This window comes from Apodemus sylvaticus, chromosome 2 (genome assembly GCF_947179515.1).
Source record: "Apodemus sylvaticus chromosome 2, mApoSyl1.1, whole genome shotgun sequence".
Classification (NCBI taxonomy): Eukaryota; Metazoa; Chordata; class Mammalia; order Rodentia; family Muridae; genus Apodemus; species Apodemus sylvaticus.
In genome coordinates, this window is record NC_067473.1 from 154458018 (window position 1) to 154474886 (window position 16869).

The 16869-nt window shown below is 45.7% G+C and overlaps 1 protein-coding gene and 1 non-coding gene across 2 annotated transcripts; both read left to right on the top strand.

Moving 5' to 3' along the window:
• Nucleotides 1–222: 222 nt before the first annotated feature.
• Nucleotides 223–3586, top strand: Dppa3 (developmental pluripotency associated 3). Its single transcript, XM_052172664.1, has 4 exons — nt 223–310; nt 2273–2505; nt 3199–3234; nt 3497–3586. Exons 1-4 carry the CDS (start codon nt 223–225, stop codon nt 3584–3586), a joined length of 447 nt encoding a protein of 148 aa, XP_052028624.1.
• Nucleotides 3587–16453: 12867 nt separating this feature from the next.
• LOC127679527 (small nucleolar RNA SNORA48) lies at nt 16454–16597 on the top strand. Its single transcript, XR_007976828.1, has one exon. It is a non-coding gene; the product is annotated as a small nucleolar RNA SNORA48 (small nucleolar RNA).
• Nucleotides 16598–16869: the final 272 nt, after the last annotated feature.

Here is a 16869-nt window from a genome sequence, read left to right on the forward strand (position 1 = left end):
AAAAAAAAAAAGTCTGGCCTTTAACTCAGGTGGAACCTGTAATCTCTGCTTCATTAGCATCAAAGTAGCCCGAGGGTTGGCTTTCACAGTATAAAAGTAAAGCAGAACTCATTTGCGAGCTCACTTCACCTCTGCTAGCTGGGGCTTGGTTTTAGTTCTTTTCCAAGACTAAGCAGCCGCAGTTTTGTTCCGAGTTAGTTTTCGAGGCCTCTGCGCATCGCCATGGATGAATCATCAGAGTATGTCTACCCAATTGAGGACCCAGAAACTCTTCAGACGAAAAATGAAGAAGACTCATCCGATCAAGCAGGTAGGCGGTCCTTCGGCCTTTCTTTCAGTCCGGGGTTTTGGGAAGCCAGGCGGCCCTCTCTTCTCTTGTTCGACTCGCACGCGGCTGGGATCACTGAGCCCAGCACTGGCTAAGTGGAGGATCAGGAGTTTCAGGCCATCTTTTCGAGGGCAAACTGGCAGTCGTTGTGAGCTCCAGGAGACCCTGCTGTGAGTACCGGGAGGCAAACCCAAGCCCGTGGTGAAGCAGTTTTATTTTCTTCCCTTCCGGGGGAGAAAATAATATTGCTTCATATAGCAAGGAATAAAAACCAAAGAAGACTGTGGCGACTCAGTTGCAGAATTGTTGAGATTTACGCCCACGTTCTGGGACGTACTTGGATGTATGGTGGGGTAACATTTATTTCCTCATCAGCAATTGGTCTTTGCAGTACTTTTATTATTAATTTTTTTCCCCAGATGGGGTTTCTCCCTATACCCCTGGCTGTCCTGGAACTCACTCTGTAGACCAGGCTGGCCTCGAACTCAGAAATCCACCTGCCTCTGCCTCCCAAGTGCTGGGATTACAGGCGTGCGCCACCACCACCGCCCGGCCCTTATTTTTGTTTTTAAATAAATAATTTGGTGTTTGAGGTAGCTGTGCCTGGACTAGAATTAAAGGATAAAGGCTTGAGTGGTGTTTTGTTTTGTGCGTATGTGTGTGTTTTACTACAGAAATCTTTTGAGACAGGGTCTCCGTTCTATATAGCTCAGCCTGGACTCAATCTCTATCCTCCTGCCTCTGCCTCCAAAGCTTTAGGATTAAAAGTGTGCAGCGCCATGGCCCTGCTGTAGCTTTATTTTAAAGACAGGAGCGTTTGTTTCTCGACACAGGGTTTCTCTGTGTAGCCCTGGTGGTCCTGGAACTCTGTAAAACAGGCTGCTTTGGGAGATAGGCTCTCGATAATCTCTGAGTGCTGGGATTAAAGGCAGTGTGCACCTCCTTGTACTACACGGGAAGCTTTTAAGCTTCACTTGAACCTGGGTTTTTCTTTAGTCTCACCCACTTTCTGGGTGCGATTTTTCCAGCTGAAGTTTCCTTTAGGTAAATGGTTATTCAATGGGGCTCCTGGGATAGGCTTAGCCTAGCCGTGTGCTATTTGACCCCACCCCTCAGCCCCACCCCCAGCTGCAGTTGAGTCTCTTCGCGGGAGAGCCTTAAGGTTTGCTACCTCTTGGCACCCCACCTAGGGTGTGGCTTGGGAGGAGCCCTCCCCTCCCATCTGATAGGAAAACAAATGCCTTGAATCAGCGCAAAGACCAGACACATCTACTGGGTGTGGACCATTCAAATGGGAAGAGCGAGGCTGGTTTCCCAGCATACCCTGTGTTTTACATAGATGTCCAGAAGCATTTGAGCTGGTCAGTTAGATTTAGGTGGAAAAATGAACAGCCAGTTTTAGGAGTTCTCCAGAAATGAAGCTGAACACAGGAGGCACCATTTGGGGAATCCTTCTGTTTGAGCCACATTCCCGGCACCACAGTTGGCCTCAACGTTTCTGGGATATAGGGGAGGGTGCAAGGAAGGGAGAGGGAGAATATGCAGATCTCAACCTCTGAACTAGATTTAGAGGGTGTTAGGCTGCTAGCCTCTTCCCACACAGAACAGCCATGGTGAAGAAGCTCAGAACATCGCTACACAAACACTAAGGTTTATGACCATGTCCTATGCATTTTTGTGGTTTTTGTTTGCTTTTAGAGATGGTTTTTTGTGTAGCCCTGGCTGTCCTGGAACTCACTCTGTAGGCCAGGCTAGCCTCGAACTCAGAAATTGGCCTGCCACTGCCTCCCAAGTGCTGGGATTAAAGGTGTGCATCACCATTGCCTGGCATGATTTGCTTCTTGTTGGCCCCTCTGTTGAAGAGGGGATATCTGTACATATTTCCTTGTTTCTCTGGGGTATTGCCTAGCAAAATGGTACATACCTCACTGTCTTCTGTTTCAGAAGTCTTAGAACCAGAAACACTAGTAAAGGTCATGAAAAAGCTAAGCCTAAAACCCAAGGCCAAGCGCTCAGCACGGCATCTCGCGCTACGTCACCGAGTTGCCAGGCTGCCTGTGGAGAACAGAAGTGAACAGATCAGGAGGGAAGTTCAAAGCGCCTTTCCCCAGAAAAGGGTTCGCACCTTGTCGTCAGTGCTAAACGATCCTCTAGCAAAGATGAGAAGACTTGTCCGGGTGAGTTTGTGGACCACGCTGTTAGATCTGAGAACAACTCTCAGGAATGACACCTAAGTTATATCAACAGGGGAATATAGTCAAGGGTAGTGACTGCTTGTAATTCCCAGCTCAAGAGAATCAAGTTCCAAGGCTATCCTTTGCAGTCACAGGCTGGCCGGAGCAATATATAAATAAGCAGTGATAAGCATCAGCAGCTGTAAAAGATAAGCATAACACTTATTAATTTTTTAAGGATTTATTTATTATGTGTAAGTACACTAGCTGTCTTCAACCCAGAAGAGGGTGTCAGATCTCATTACAGATGGTTGTGAGCCACCATGTGGTTGCTGGGATTTGAACTCAGGACCTTTGGAAGAGCAGTTCGTGCTCTTAACCACTGAGCCATCTCTCCAGCCCTATTAAAATGTTTTGAGACTTAAGACTCCCTCCCCCATAGTCCAAACTGACTCTCCAATTCAATCCATACTCAAGCCTCTTCTCCAGTGCTGGGATTGTAGGCTTTTGAGCAACCTACAGGGTTAAGACTAGATCAGAGATCTCAGATCGCTGCTCTTTGTAGACCAGGCTAGCCTTAAACTAGGGTGGTCTTCCTGCCTTTGCACAGGGCTGAGCAATGACATCTCACATGGTAGGTGTTTTAACTTTGTCTTGATAGTTTTGAATAATTTTGTTTCTGTTTTTCTCTTGAAGATTGAGCAGAGAGAGAGAAGGCTTGCAGGATATGAGGTAAATACTCTTTCAAAAAAGATTATATTTGAGTACACTGTAGCCATCTCTCCAGCACAATAAACACTCTTAATGCATGGGAGGGTTGGGTGTCTATTTCATTTGATTTAGATAAGGAGTGTGTATGTGGAGAGTTATCTTTCTTCCCCGGTCCCCAGGAATTCTGGTTATTGAGGCAGTACTTAAAACAATAGAGATTTATGTTTCTTTGGGTTACAATATCCTGATTAATCTATTTTGTTATTTCTTTCAATTTCAACAGCCCGGTGAGCCATTCAGATGTCTCTGCACTTTCTGCCATTATCAGAGATGGGATCCTTCCGAGAATGCTAAAATCGGGAAGAAGAATTAGGACAGTTTAAATTGTCCACTCTCCTTACTGTTAATGATGCCACACAGCAGATGTAAAAGCTGTTTTTTGTTGTTTTTTTTTTTTTTAAGATTAAACTTTTCCTCATGCTGGGGAGTCTTCTAACTTGTTAACCCTTAAGTTGTATATAAGATGTGTGATGGGAATGGTGTGAATGACTTAAATTTACCCAAAGAACGAGTCAAAAGTGTTCTGGGAATTTTAGAAGCCTCAAGGCTGGGGCTGAGAATAATACCCATAGAATTTGGAGCGGTTTGGTTGACGGTGGCTAGAATAGATGCGTTTGCATTTTCTAGTTTGCAGAAATTTGTAATAAAGGCATTTTTGTTATCTTGACTTATGTGTAGTAATAAATACACACAATAGACTAGAATGAGCCGTTGAAGATGGGAATTTTTTCGAGACAGGATTTCTCTGTGTAGCCCTGGCTGTCCTGGAATTTACTCTATAGACCAGGCTGCCTGTCTCTGCCTCCCAAGTGCTGGGATTAAAGGTGTGCACCAGGCTGAGAGGAATTGTTTTTACATGTGGATGTGCACACTAGTGATATCCAGAGTTTGGTCAGTATATTTCCACCTATGGGATCAAACTCAGGTTGTCAGGTCCACCGCTTTGCCCATCCAGAGTTATCCAGCTGGCCTCTTGTTTTACATTTTTTGTGTTCCTTGATATGTGCTACCAACCCTGCTTATGTTTGGTCTCTTAACTCTCCTGGTCTTGCCTCTGTTTTGGCACTGAAGGCTTGTTAGCAAGATCTGGGAAATTGTTTGTCTTGGGTTTATTTGCTCATGCTGGGGCATTAAAGAAAACAAGTGGTTGATATATTCCTAAATTGCAAGTAATCTGATCTTGCAACATCTCACCAGGAAGATGACCAGAGCATAATAGTTTGCTTTAACTTCCTGAAAGTGTCAGGAAAGGAGTTAGGGGAGAAAGCCCTGAGGACTCACTAGGCATGCAGGGGGTTTCCTTGGGATCAAATGAGTCTGTAGCTAAGGCCGGCTACAGCTACATAGAGGTTAGCAGCTCAGCCCTCTTCAGGGCACCGCTTCAGAGGTTATGAGCCCAGGGTTGTAGCCTAGGCTCCCAACCCAGCAGCTCTGTTGTAATCTCATGCCCTTGTACTGTAGTAGAGTCAGTTTGTTAGAGCAGCTAACGCTTAAGGACATTTCAAAGCTTGCCAGGTGAACAGCCAGGTGGAAAAGATACACAGGCCACAGCTTGGCTTCAGACCCTTTGATCCTGGGAAGGTTGCTGGAGTTGTTTCTTTGACTTTGCCAGCCTCTCTTTATCAGACTTGGTAGGCTGCTTTGCCCACTGGGTCAGAGTTTCCATGTGCTACATTAGCCTTAGGCTTGCTATTTAAAAGAATGACCTGTGCTTTTTTCTTTTTTTCTTTTTCTTTTTTTATTTGGTTTTCAAGACGGTTTCTCTCTGTAGCTAGCCTAGAACTCACTCTGTAGACCAGGTTGGCCCGAACTCAGAAATCTACCTGCCTCTGCCTCCCAAGTGCTGCGATTAAAGGCACGTACCACCACTGCCCGCCTCACCTGTATCTTAATTATTGGGATTGCTGTTAGGGACTACTGTAAAGATCCTGTAGAAGTGCAAAGTTGTACATAACTAAAGGAGGAATGTATGACTCTCTTACTGTTACACCTTAGACTACAGGTGTGATGAGATGGCTTTATAGGTCAAGAAGCCCGCCACCAGGCCTGGTAGAGACCCACATGTTAGAAACAAGTTGTCCTCTTGACTTGCACATGAGCACCTTGACATGCCCAAAACACATAAATGCAATTAAAGATACATCACTGGGTGTGGTGGTGCACACTAGTCCTGGCAGTTGGAAGGCAGAGACAGGTGGATCTCTGGTTTTATTATAGCACATTTCAGGACAGCCAGGGCTTTGTAGAGTCTGTCTCTTTTAAAAAAGAAAATAGTTCTGAGTTCTGCTTGATCTGAGGTCTGCTGAGTCAGGCAGTTCCTGGCGGGCTATTAACCTCATCGGCCCCTTTCAGGAGTGTGAAGGTGTTGACCACTGCTTTCCAGCTGAGCTGCAGTCCATTAGCACTACTCATACCATTTTCGTTGTTTCCTTGTGAGATAGTATCTCCAGTTCTAGTTGGCCTGGAATTCACAAGAGATCTACCTCCCTCTTCCTCCCAAGTACTGGGATCAAAGGTTTGCACCACTACCACCTCAACCCCCTTAACTTGTGATGTTTTAGATCTTTTTTAGAAAAAAAAAGAACTAGGCCAATGAACTTTTGTGTACATTTTACTTAGTTATGACCATTGTTGCTCATGTTATAAAGGATGTTCTAGGTGGTTCACTAGAAAGGAAGCTGAGAAATTGAATGTTTCAATCCTTAGCTACCTAAGCTTGTCCTCTGATTTCCATCTGTGTAGCCCTGTAACAGGCACTTTTGAAGGGTTTTATTAGAATTGGATCGTAAGCACAGGCAGCATGACCTTCCTGTCCTGAGAGGAAGAGAAAGCCTTCAGTTTCAAGGTTCTCTTGCAATTGTATGTTGTCTCCAGATATGTAACCTAGCCTACTATGTATGAGCAGATAAAAGTTGCCCTTGGAGCTGTGTGTATGTATCCTGCCTGCACACTGGTGTGCCTGTGAGCCTCAGAGAACGGCTTTGGGGGGTTGGTCTCTCCGGGATCTCACTTCCTTTTTTTGTTTTGTTTTCCTCTGTAGCTCTGGCTGTCCTGGAACTCACTCTGTAGACTGGCCTTGAACTCAGAAATCCGCCTGCCTCCCAAGTGCTGGGATTACAGGCGTGTGCCCCCACCGCCCGGCTTGGATCTCGCGTTCAAGGAACTCTTTGTACAGTTAAATGTGGGCAGTGATCATTGGCATTTCTTTGGCTGTAGTTCTCCCCCCCCCCCCAACACCACCTTGCTAGAACTTATATATTCTGGTGATGTCTTCAGGAAGGATTTGGTCAGAATGGCCTGTGTGCTGTAGGTACCAAATACCTCCCTTTAGCTTAGAAATATTTCAGTCCTCTTCCCCTAAGCAACCTTGAACGAATGTCGCTCTAGTCTAGTGCCTTAAGATGTCGAAATTTACTTATTGCTGCATAGTGGATATGAAACAGAGTTTTAATGCACACTCAGGCAAACACTCTACCACTGAGCAGAATCCCAGAATGTTTCAGTTCGTTATTTATACAGATTCACATGTAGCCAGAGCTGGCCTACTCACTATAGCTGAGGATAATCTCCAAATGCTGGGACTATTGGTTGGCATGCTGCCCCCACCTGGTTTTGCTTTTTTTTTTTTTTAAAGCTTAGGGTACAAACAAGTTGCTTCCACTTGGTTATCTTTCATTCCTTTGCTATTCATTAAAGAAAACTGGCCAGTTTTACAAGGCTCCCCATGCTCTAGTCGTAACTATCTGTAATATGGCATTGATTCTAGACCTTCTGGTTAATTAGAAGGCAGCAAAACTGCCAGATAACCTGGGGAAGCAGGTCCCCTCTTGGCAGTGTTCCCTCAGCCATCCATCTCCAAACAGGGTTTCTCTGTGTAACCCTGACCATCCTTGAACTCACTCTGTAGACAAGGCTAACCTTGAATTCAACCATTCACCCTGGGATTAAAGGTGTGGGTCACCAAAGCCCAGCCGCTCTTAAATAATAAAAGAATTTCGGGATGGTTACAAACATGCCTAATTTATTAGAGTTAAGAACAAACAGATTAGGGTAGACAGACTAAATCCTGAAGCTACAGACGCCAGCAGGAAAATGGAAGCCATGTGAAGAGGGAAAGCAATGCTGCTTGAGACAGGGTAGCACAGGTTAGCCTCCTGGTGGCCGATAGCCACACAACCAGGAGGAAAGCTTTAGAAGTCACTGGCTGAAGCACTGAGTTGAAGGAGTTAAAGGCATACTTAGGCTCAGCCAAGGTCTGAACAAAAAGAAGGAAGAAAAATAATTTTCCTCCTGAGACAGGCGTCAGAAAAGTAAGCTGACCCAGCAAAACCTCAAGGGTTGGTAGGGATTGTTCTGGGTGGATTGGGGCAGGGGTTCTGGAAATGGAAAGCATTTTACTTGTGTGTGTGTATGTGTGTGTGTGTGTATGTGTGTTCCCCCCACCCCTCCAAGGGTTTCTCTGTAACAGGCCCCTGGCTGTTCTGGAGCTCACTGTGTAGACAAGGTTGGCCTCAGACTCAGAGACCTGCCTGCCTCAGCCTCCTGAGTGCTGGGATTAAAGGCCTGTGTCACTACTGCACGACTGAAAAGTGTATTATCTCGAGAACCCGCCTTCCTCCTGAAAGAAAACCGAGGAGGAGTGGATCTGGGGGGTTGGCGGAGGGGTGCTGGGTGGAGAGAAGGGAGGTGAAGCCGCTGTCTGGATCTAATATATGAGAGAAGAGTTCAACAAGAGGGAAACCATCCTTCCTAGGAGGGGTCCTTGAGCCACGTCCCAGAGTTGGCCTCTCTGGACGGACAAGCAGAGGCAAGAGACTGTCTCCAGTCTCCACCTAGAGGTAGAGTCCGTTCCTTACAGCCCTGTTGCTCGTCCCTGTATTTTTCTGTAAACCGGGACAAGAATTCTCATGATGTGTTTCCCATGCCACTAAGAGGCAGCACATACAGTATGCCTGGCTCCAGACACACTTAGGGGTCCTGGTCAGCCATTTCCAAATGGTCTTGACTAGATGTGGCACCTTGGCAATGGAGAGGAGGCTGCACTGTCTGCCCCTGTCTCGCCTATGTCACCCTGAAAAGAAGAGGCTTCAAAGATTCTCTGGTCTTTCTCCACAGTTACATGAAGACATTCCCATTATGCCCACAGGAAAGAAATACACACAGAGAGAGAGACAGAGACAGAGAGACAAAGACAGACACACAGAGAGAGTCAGCCTACAGGGCTTGCTAAAGCTGTTTATTGCCATAGATCCACCTGCCTCTGCCTCCAGAATGCTGGGAATAAAGGAGTGGGCGACCAGGCCTGGATGGTCCTTTTAGATAATCTCTTTATTTTTATTTTTTTGTTTGTTTTTTGTTTTTTTGTTTGTTTTTAAGACAGGGGTTTTTTGTTTGTTTGTTTTGTTTTGGGGATTTGGTTTTTTTGAGACAGGGTTTCTCCATGTAGCCTTGGTTGTCCTGGAACTCACTCTGTAGACCAGGCTGGCCTGGAACTCAGAAATCTGCCTGCCTCTGCCTCCCAAGTGCTGAGATTAAAGGCATGTGCCACCACTGCCGGGCAAAATGTGTAGTCCAGGCTAGCCCTAAACTCCAGATCCTCCTGCCTCTGCCTCCTTCAGCAAATCCTACTGGCCTGCGCCACCAGAACCATCTAGTCTCTTTATGTAGCTAGGTTATCCTTGAACTTGATGGTTCTCCTGCATTGACCTCCCCTGTGCTGGGATTTCAAGGATATATATATATATATAGCCTCATATCTTATTTCCAACTGTTTATCACATTGACTTCTTAGATTCATTCTTATACACTGCCATGGTGCTGGGGCTGGCTACCTTTTGCTATTGCTTTATTTTGGGGGACAGGGTCTTGGTAGTCTTTCTGGCCCAATAATCATCATTGAATAGCCCAGGCTGGCCTTCAACTGAAAGATCCTCCTGCCCCAGCCTCCCCATTGCAGGGATTTTGGACAGGAGCCGCCAAGCCTGCTTTGCTATTGTTTGTGTGTATGTGAAGTTACATCAACTTAGGGTATCATTTCTCGCCTTGGTTTTTGAGGCAGGATCTTTCCCTGGGACCTTGGCCTCACTAATTAGCCTACCCTGACCAGCCAGGGAACCCCAGGAATCCATCTATCTCTACCTCCCCAGCCCTGGGATTACAGTCAAACACCAGCACACCTGGCTTTTTACATGACTGCTAGGATCAGATTCCAGCCTTCATGGTTGGGTCTGAATCTTCCCACCGGTTCTTCATTTTCATAGTCTGTATTCTCTTCTGTGGAACCAGGAGTTGAATGTGCTCTAACCTCACCCCACTTTTTTAAATAAAGGTTTCATAAGTTTTCTTTTGAGATTTATTTATTTTAGTTTATCGGTATGGATGTTCTGCCTACATGTATGTCTGTATACCTCGTGCGTGCTTGGTGCCCATGGACGCCAGAAGAGAATGTTGGGTCCCCTGAAACTGGAATACAGATCGTGTGGGCCCCCATGTGCATTCAGAGAATCAAACCTGAGTCCTCTGGAAGAGCAGTCAGTGCTCTTAACCTTTATGGAGTTCGAGACCTCAGGGATAAAGATCACAGACTCTCAATCCAATTTTAATTAAAGGATTCATTGTTTGCTGCCAGCAGGGTGACAGACTTAATGCCAAGTCTCAGGTGTGTCGTGCAGGAATGCTATGGGGATGGAAGGGTTTTTAAAGCTGTAAACCAACCTTCAGTACCTGTGTGAGCAAGCACAAAGCTGGTCTGTTCTGCCAAGTCAAGTCGTCAAGGTGACCCCAAATAACCCTTAGCTGTCCGCAGAAGCAAATTACAGAAGTCAAAAGACAAATGGTGGTTAGTCGTTGCCTTATAGCAGGGCAGATGGTCATGGCTGCACATTTTGGGGTGCGGGGCATCACTAGATCAGGGTTGTTTTCTAGGAAGTCATGTTCCAGAAATTGGAGTCTAGCGCAAACAGTCATTAAATATTAAGTTGGAGACCTAGCACAAATTGGAGTTTCTCTGGCCATCATATTCCCCACTGACTCCTCATTCTATGAACGGAATTGTTGATTCATGTTGAGGTACAGGCTATTGCGAGCCCGTAGAGCTATAATTTTAAAAGGACTGATTTTATTTTTAAGTTATTAGTCAATTGAAGATAAAGGGACCAATCATGACTCTGAGAAGAAGGAAAGGGATGGGTCCAACTTTGGCACGTAAAAAGGGTGGTGAGCCAGGGGGACCAGGAAAAGAAACACTGGTGTGAATTAGAAGCCTCAGTGCCTTTCTAAACAGGTGTCTACAGTTTCCCATATAACTCCTGAATCATTGGCATAAAAACATTTTCCACCTAATACAACACCAAGACCTCCTTTTAAAAGTAACAAATGTAGTCCTGGACAATTTTGTTAAACCATCTTTTTCTTTGTTTCTTTGTTTCTTTGTTTCTTTGTTTCTTTGTTTCTTTCTTTCTTTGTTTCTTTCTTTCTTTCTTTCTTTCTTTCTTTCTTTCTTTCTTTCTTTCTTTCTTTCTTTCTTTCTTTCTTTCTTTCTTTCTTTCCTTCCTTTTTTCTTTCGGTTTAGAAAGACAGGGTTTCTCTGTATAGCCTGGCTGTTCTGGAACTCACTCTGTAGCCCAGGCTGGCCTAGAATTCACAGAGATCCACCTGCCTCTCCCTCTGCTTCCTCAGTGCTGGGGTTAAAGGTGTGCACCGCCATCACCTGGCCTGAGAATCTATTTGTTTTTTAAATTTTCCTATGGAATTTTTCAGGTGTTGTATATCTTGGTCTACTTTGTTATTTAATGTTTAAAATTTTGACATTAAACAATTAAGGCTGAGCCTTCCACGGCATCTGCACCTGGTCTCTATTGTCACAAGAAGAAATATCAAGATTCCTTCCTTCCTTCCTTCCTTCCTTCCTTCCTTCCTTCCTTCCTTCCTTCCTTCCTTCCCTCCCTCTCTCCCTCCCTTCTTTCCTTGTTTCCTGCCTTCCTTTGGCCCATTCAAAGGTACAGCATCAGCAGGGACGCCACCATGGCGGGAGCTTGGGTGGCCCACAGGTAGACTGTCTGCAGTCAGGAAACAGAAATAAGTTCTTTTTCTTTAGTCCAGGACCCTGGTCCATCCTTTAACCTTCATCTAGAGTCTCTCACGGATGCACCCAGAGGCTAACTTATTCCATATTATCTTTCATAGGCATGCAGTAGTAGTTTGAGTGAAATGCCCTTCATCATCTTGATCATTTGGTCCCCAGTTGGTGGCACTGTGTGGGAAGGTATAGGAGGCGTGGCCTTGATGAAGTACCTCTCTGGGGGGTGGGCTTCGAGGTTTCAGAAACCCTGAGCATGTCTGTCTGCTCTCGCTGCTCCGTGCTTCCAGGGAGTCCTCAGGTTCCTGCTCCAGCTGCCAGGCTTCCTACTCCACCATGAGCCATTTTTTTGTATAAGATGCTTTGGTTGTGATGGTCCATGGACTAGAGAATCAATTAAGACACATCCCAAGAAACTTGTATCCTAGATCCAGTCAGTTGACGGTCACTACTAATCAGGGCTGGATACGTCTACATTTATTTACTGACATGTGTGCCCTCCAGCATGTGTGCATATGTATATGAGAGGCCAGGCAAGGTGGTTGGGTGTCTTCTGCCTGTTCCTTTGAGGCAGGGTTTCTCCCTAAACCTGGGGTTCTGGTTTTCTCATCTTGGCTGGAAAACAACGTGCATAGGGTTCCTCTTAACTCTGCCTTCCTCCTCAAAGGCAGAGTTTCAGGCTTGTTCTGGGGATGCCCGGCTTGGTCAAAGGATGCTGTGACCTAAACTCCAGTCCTTGTGACTGTGCAGTCAGTGCTCTTAAGAGCTTAGCCATCTCTCCAGTCCTTCCATTTTATACACTAACTTGTTCATGTTTGTTTTTATTTATATCTGGTCTTACTATATAGTCCAGGCTGGCTTCACACTTATAGTCCTAATGTTTCCCAGCATGGGTACCACCATGCCTGGCCTAATTTTTTTTTTTTTACTTTTTTTTTTTTCCACTGCAGTGTTAGTCCAAACTTAAGCTCTATAGATCTCCCAAGGCTGGTGAGTGTAAGGCTTAAATTTCAGCTGTGAAACTATCAGGAATTGGTGGGACTTCTGGAAGTGGCTTGATGAAAGTCAGGCTTCTAGGGTGTGGCCTTGATGCTGAGAATCTGACCCTTTTGCTGCCCAGCCACGAAGTGAGTCATTCCTCAACCCACACTCCCACATGACTCGCTGCCTCACCACAGGCCCCACAACAACCAGGGTGAGGGACTCTAGCCTCAAAGTTTTGAAAACAGGAGTCCAAATAATGGATTCTCTGGAGTATCTGGTCATGATGAGACAAAGATGCCTATCTTCGAGTTCTGTTAGACGCCTTTAAAGTTTTCCCCTAAGGAGTCTTCCAACAGTTTATTAGAAAAAATGTAGACATTGAGAAAAAGTCCCCACAATTATGAATATAAATTAAGCTGAATTGAATTTTTTTTTCAAGCCAGGATACAAGCTGAAATCAAAATAGGAAAAATTAAAAAACACAATGATGTACTAACATTTTTTCACTCATCTGGCTTGTGATAGTGAAGATACAAATCTGGTATAAAATGTAGATTCTCAAGCCACAGTGTGCAGCTCCCCTTCTTTCCTATGCTAAGACATGTAAGAGCCTAAAGGCCAAATGATACCAAATGCATCCATTTCTTTTTTTTTTAAGATTTATTTATTATATGTAATTACACTGTAGCCATCTCTCCAGCTCGCATCAGTTTCAAAAGCCTTCTCAGGCTGTTCACTATTTCTGGCTAACATACATCTGAAACCCTGACAAGGCATCTACACACAATAATGTGAAGCACTACTTTTTAAGGAGTTGATTTAAAAATTGTTTATTTGGGGCTGGTTAGATGGCTCAGCAGTTAAGAGTACTGACTGCTCTCCCGAAGGTTCTGAGTTCAAATCCCAGCAACCACATGGCTGACAATCATCCGTAATGAGATCTGATGCCCTCTTCTGGTGTGTCTGAAGACAGCTACAGTGTACTTACATATAATAATAAATAAGATCTTTTAAAACTTTTTTTATTTTACATGTGTTGATGTTGTACCTGCATGTATGTCTATGTAAGGGTGTTGGGTCCCCTGGAACTGGAGTTCCAGACAGCTGTGAGCTGCCATGTGGGTGCTGGGAATTGAACCTGGGTCCTCTGGAAGAGCAGCCAGTGCTCTCAACAGCTAAGCCATCTGTCCAGCCCCACGGAGCACATATTTTTGAAAAACAAAGTTGGGTGGAACAGCCCTGAAAGGTACACTGGAGGAACAACAGGACATCCGTTTTAGGTATCAGTCAATTGGTTTCAGCTCTTCTAAGTCTGTCCTAGAATCTCAGAGTCGTTATCCTTCCCATGGTTGAGAGCCTGCTACAAGTCCGTTGCTGTTGTGAAGGAGCAGAGGGAGACTCGGGTGAAAGCCTTTACTCATCGCAGCTGCTATCCGCTGGCTCCAAGCATCCCAGGCTCAAAGCATCATGAGGTTCTGGGGAATGCTCGTGCAGAAGGATTCAGCTTTAGCTGATTTGAATTGCCCCCGACAGTGACCCGTTACAGCATCTGCTTCTAGGGCTGTCAACCTAGGAATTCCCTCAATTGTGAAATCACGCAGGAGGTTATTTTGCTGTCTCAAATCTGGATGACGACAGTAATCCTTACTCCAGATCTGCCTTTGGTTTTGTTTTTAACCATCTTTGTCTCGTGAATCTTCATCTGCTTCACCTACTGGCAAGTCTACATCCTTGGCGCCACCTAAGCTAGAACTCAGAGATCTACCTGCTTCTGCCTCCAGAGTGTGCTAGGATCAAAATCCAGCACCACCACCTCTCAGTTGGCCTCCAGCTTCTTCTTCTTTCTTATTTATTTATTTGTTTGTTTGTTTGTTTGTTTTGTTTTGTTTTTTCCAGACAGGATTTCTCTGTGCAGCCCTGGCTATCCTGGAACTCACTCTGTAGACCAGGCTGGCCTCGAACTCAGAAATCCGCCTGCCTCTGCCTCCGAGAGTGCTGGGATTACAGGCGAGCACCACCACCGCCACCTGGCAGCCTCCAGCTTCTTAAATATTGATGGCTGACTTTGAACACCTCATCCTGATACTGTTACAGGACCAGCAGACCAGCAAGGAATGCATCCAGAATTCCAACACACGGAACTCTGTATTTTCCCTTTTAGCATGCAACTGGGTTTTAGCTAACGCTTAAGAGATCAGGCCAGAGATGTTCCATAGCTTATCTAAAATAGGCAGTATTGTCATGGTCTTTTATATGTGATTGCCCTAGGGTAGTCTTTTCATCCCTACCCTAAAAGAAATCTTCTCTGGGACTAAGCCTTTTTTTCTCTCTCTTTCTTCTGTCCTTTTTCCTTTCCTTTCCTTTCCTTTCCTTATTTTTTTTTTTAAGACAGGGTTTCTCTGTGTAGCCATGACTGTCCTGGAACTCACTCTGTAGTCCAGTTTGGCCTCAGACTCAGAGATCTGCCTGCCTCTGCCTCTGCCTCTCAAGTGCTAGGATTAAAGGCAAGAGTCGTCACCCCAAGACAGCAGTCTCTAGCTGAGAATGTGATCACCCTTTTCTTTTTTTTCTTTTTTAAATATATCTTTTTTTAAAGATTTATTTATTTATTATATGTAAATACACTGTAGCTGTCCTCAGACACACAAGAAGAGGGCCTCAGATCTCATTAAGGATGGTTGTGAGCCACCATATGGTTGCTGGAATTTGAACTCATGACCTTTGGAAGAACAGTCGTTGCTCTTAACCACTGAGCCATCTCTCCAGCCCTGATCACCCTTTTCTGACAAGTGGCCTTTGGTATCCCCAGCCTCAGGGTGTGTATGGGAAAAGTCTGAAGTTAGATTCAAGGCCTCCAGATAAGGGAGATCTCTATTTGCATTTAAACCTGGCAGCGAGGACTGAAGCGGAGCCGTGGGAGGGATCCTGAATCTGGTCACGATCCTGACTCACTTCTCTGGCTTTCTTACACAGTCCCAGCCGGTCTGGCCAGGGATGTCACTCAGTGCCTATAGTAGGCTGAGCTCTTCTGTGTCAATTACAGATCAAGAGAATGCCTCATAGATGGAGTCAGTCTGGGGGAGGCACGTCCTCCACTGAGAAATGAGGCTCCCTCTTCTCAGATATGTCAGGTTGACAATCAAGGTTAGCCATCACACTGAGGAAGACACTGGTCATGGAAAGACCTCCTATGCTGGTGGATTGGAAGAATTAAAATTATGAACTTGGCCATCTTACCAGAAAGTAATCTACAGATTTAATGTACTCCCAGTAAAAATTCCAAGGCCACTGGGCATAATGACACAAACCTTTAATCCCAGCAGTTGGGAGGCAGAGGCAGACAGAGCTCTGTTAATTCAAAACCAACCTGAAGCTGGGCAGTGGTGGCACACGCGCCTTTAATCCCAGCACTCGGGAGGCAGAGGCAGGCAGATTTCTGAGTTCAAGGCCAACCTGGTCTGCTGAGTGAGTTTTAGGACAGCCAGGGCTACACAGAGAAACCCTGTCTCAGGAAAAAAAAAAAAAAAAAAGACCAACCCAATCTACATAGCAAGTTCTAGGACAGATAGAGCTATATAGAGAGGCCCTGTCTCAAAACCCCTCTGTGCTGAGTAGTTTTATGTCAACTTGACACAAACTAAAGTCATCAGAGAGGTGGGAACCTTAATCAAGGAAAGAATTCCATAATACTGGGCTGTAGGCAAGCTGGTGGACATTTTCTTAATTGGTGATTGATGTGGAGGGATGCAGCCCCTCGTGGGTGGTGCCATCCTGGGATGGTGGTTCTGGTTCTATAAGAAACTATCTATAGGGAGATCTGGTGCCCCCTTCAGGCAGGTGGATGGATATGCAGCAGAGCACTCACACTAAAGGAAAAGGAAGGAAGGAAGGAAGGAAGAAAAAAGGAAAGAAAGAAGGAAGGAAGGAAGGAAGGAAGGAAGGAAGGAAGGAAGGAAGGAAGGAAGGAAGGAAGGAAGGAAGGAAGACTGGTCTACAGAGTGAGTACCAGGACAGCAAGGGCTACACCAAGAAACCCTGTCTCAACCACCCCACCCTCCCCCCAAAAAATGTTCACCATCCTTATCTATTAGGAAAATGAAGATTAAAACCACTTTAAACTTCCCCTGGCAATGGGCAAAGAGACACCTTGTTGGTGGTGGTGTTCTTATATCAGTCAGGGGCAGAGCAGATGGCAGTGCCTTGTTCATCCTAGCTCGATGCCTGGCTTGGTGGCCAAAGCTGTCTTGTGCCTAGGATTCATCAAAATCAGATCAAATCCAGGCAGCACATTGACAGGGGATGAGGACAGAGACTAGCAGGCCTGCCATGCTACCCACAGACCTCCCCTCCCCACGGACCTCCCCTCCCCACGGACCTCCCCTCCCCACTGACCTCCCCTCCCCACGGACCTCCCCTCCCCACTGACCTCCCCTCCCCACTGACCTCCCCTCCCCACGGACCTCCCCTCCCCACTGACCTCCCCTCCCCCACGGACCTCCCCTCCCCACGGACCTCCCCTCCCCACGGACCTCTCC

Excerpts from the sequence above, each read along its gene's own strand:
- Dppa3 (XM_052172664.1), top strand. The coding sequence starts at position 223 with ATGGATGAATCATCAGAGTATGTCTACCCAATTGAGGACCCAGAAACT. Across the intron at positions 2,506-3,198 it reads AGATGAGAAGACTTGTCCGG|ATTGAGCAGAGAGAGAGAAG; the intron begins GTGAGTTTGTGG and ends TTTCTCTTGAAG. Across the intron at positions 3,235-3,496 it reads GAAGGCTTGCAGGATATGAG|CCCGGTGAGCCATTCAGATG; the intron begins GTAAATACTCTT and ends CAATTTCAACAG.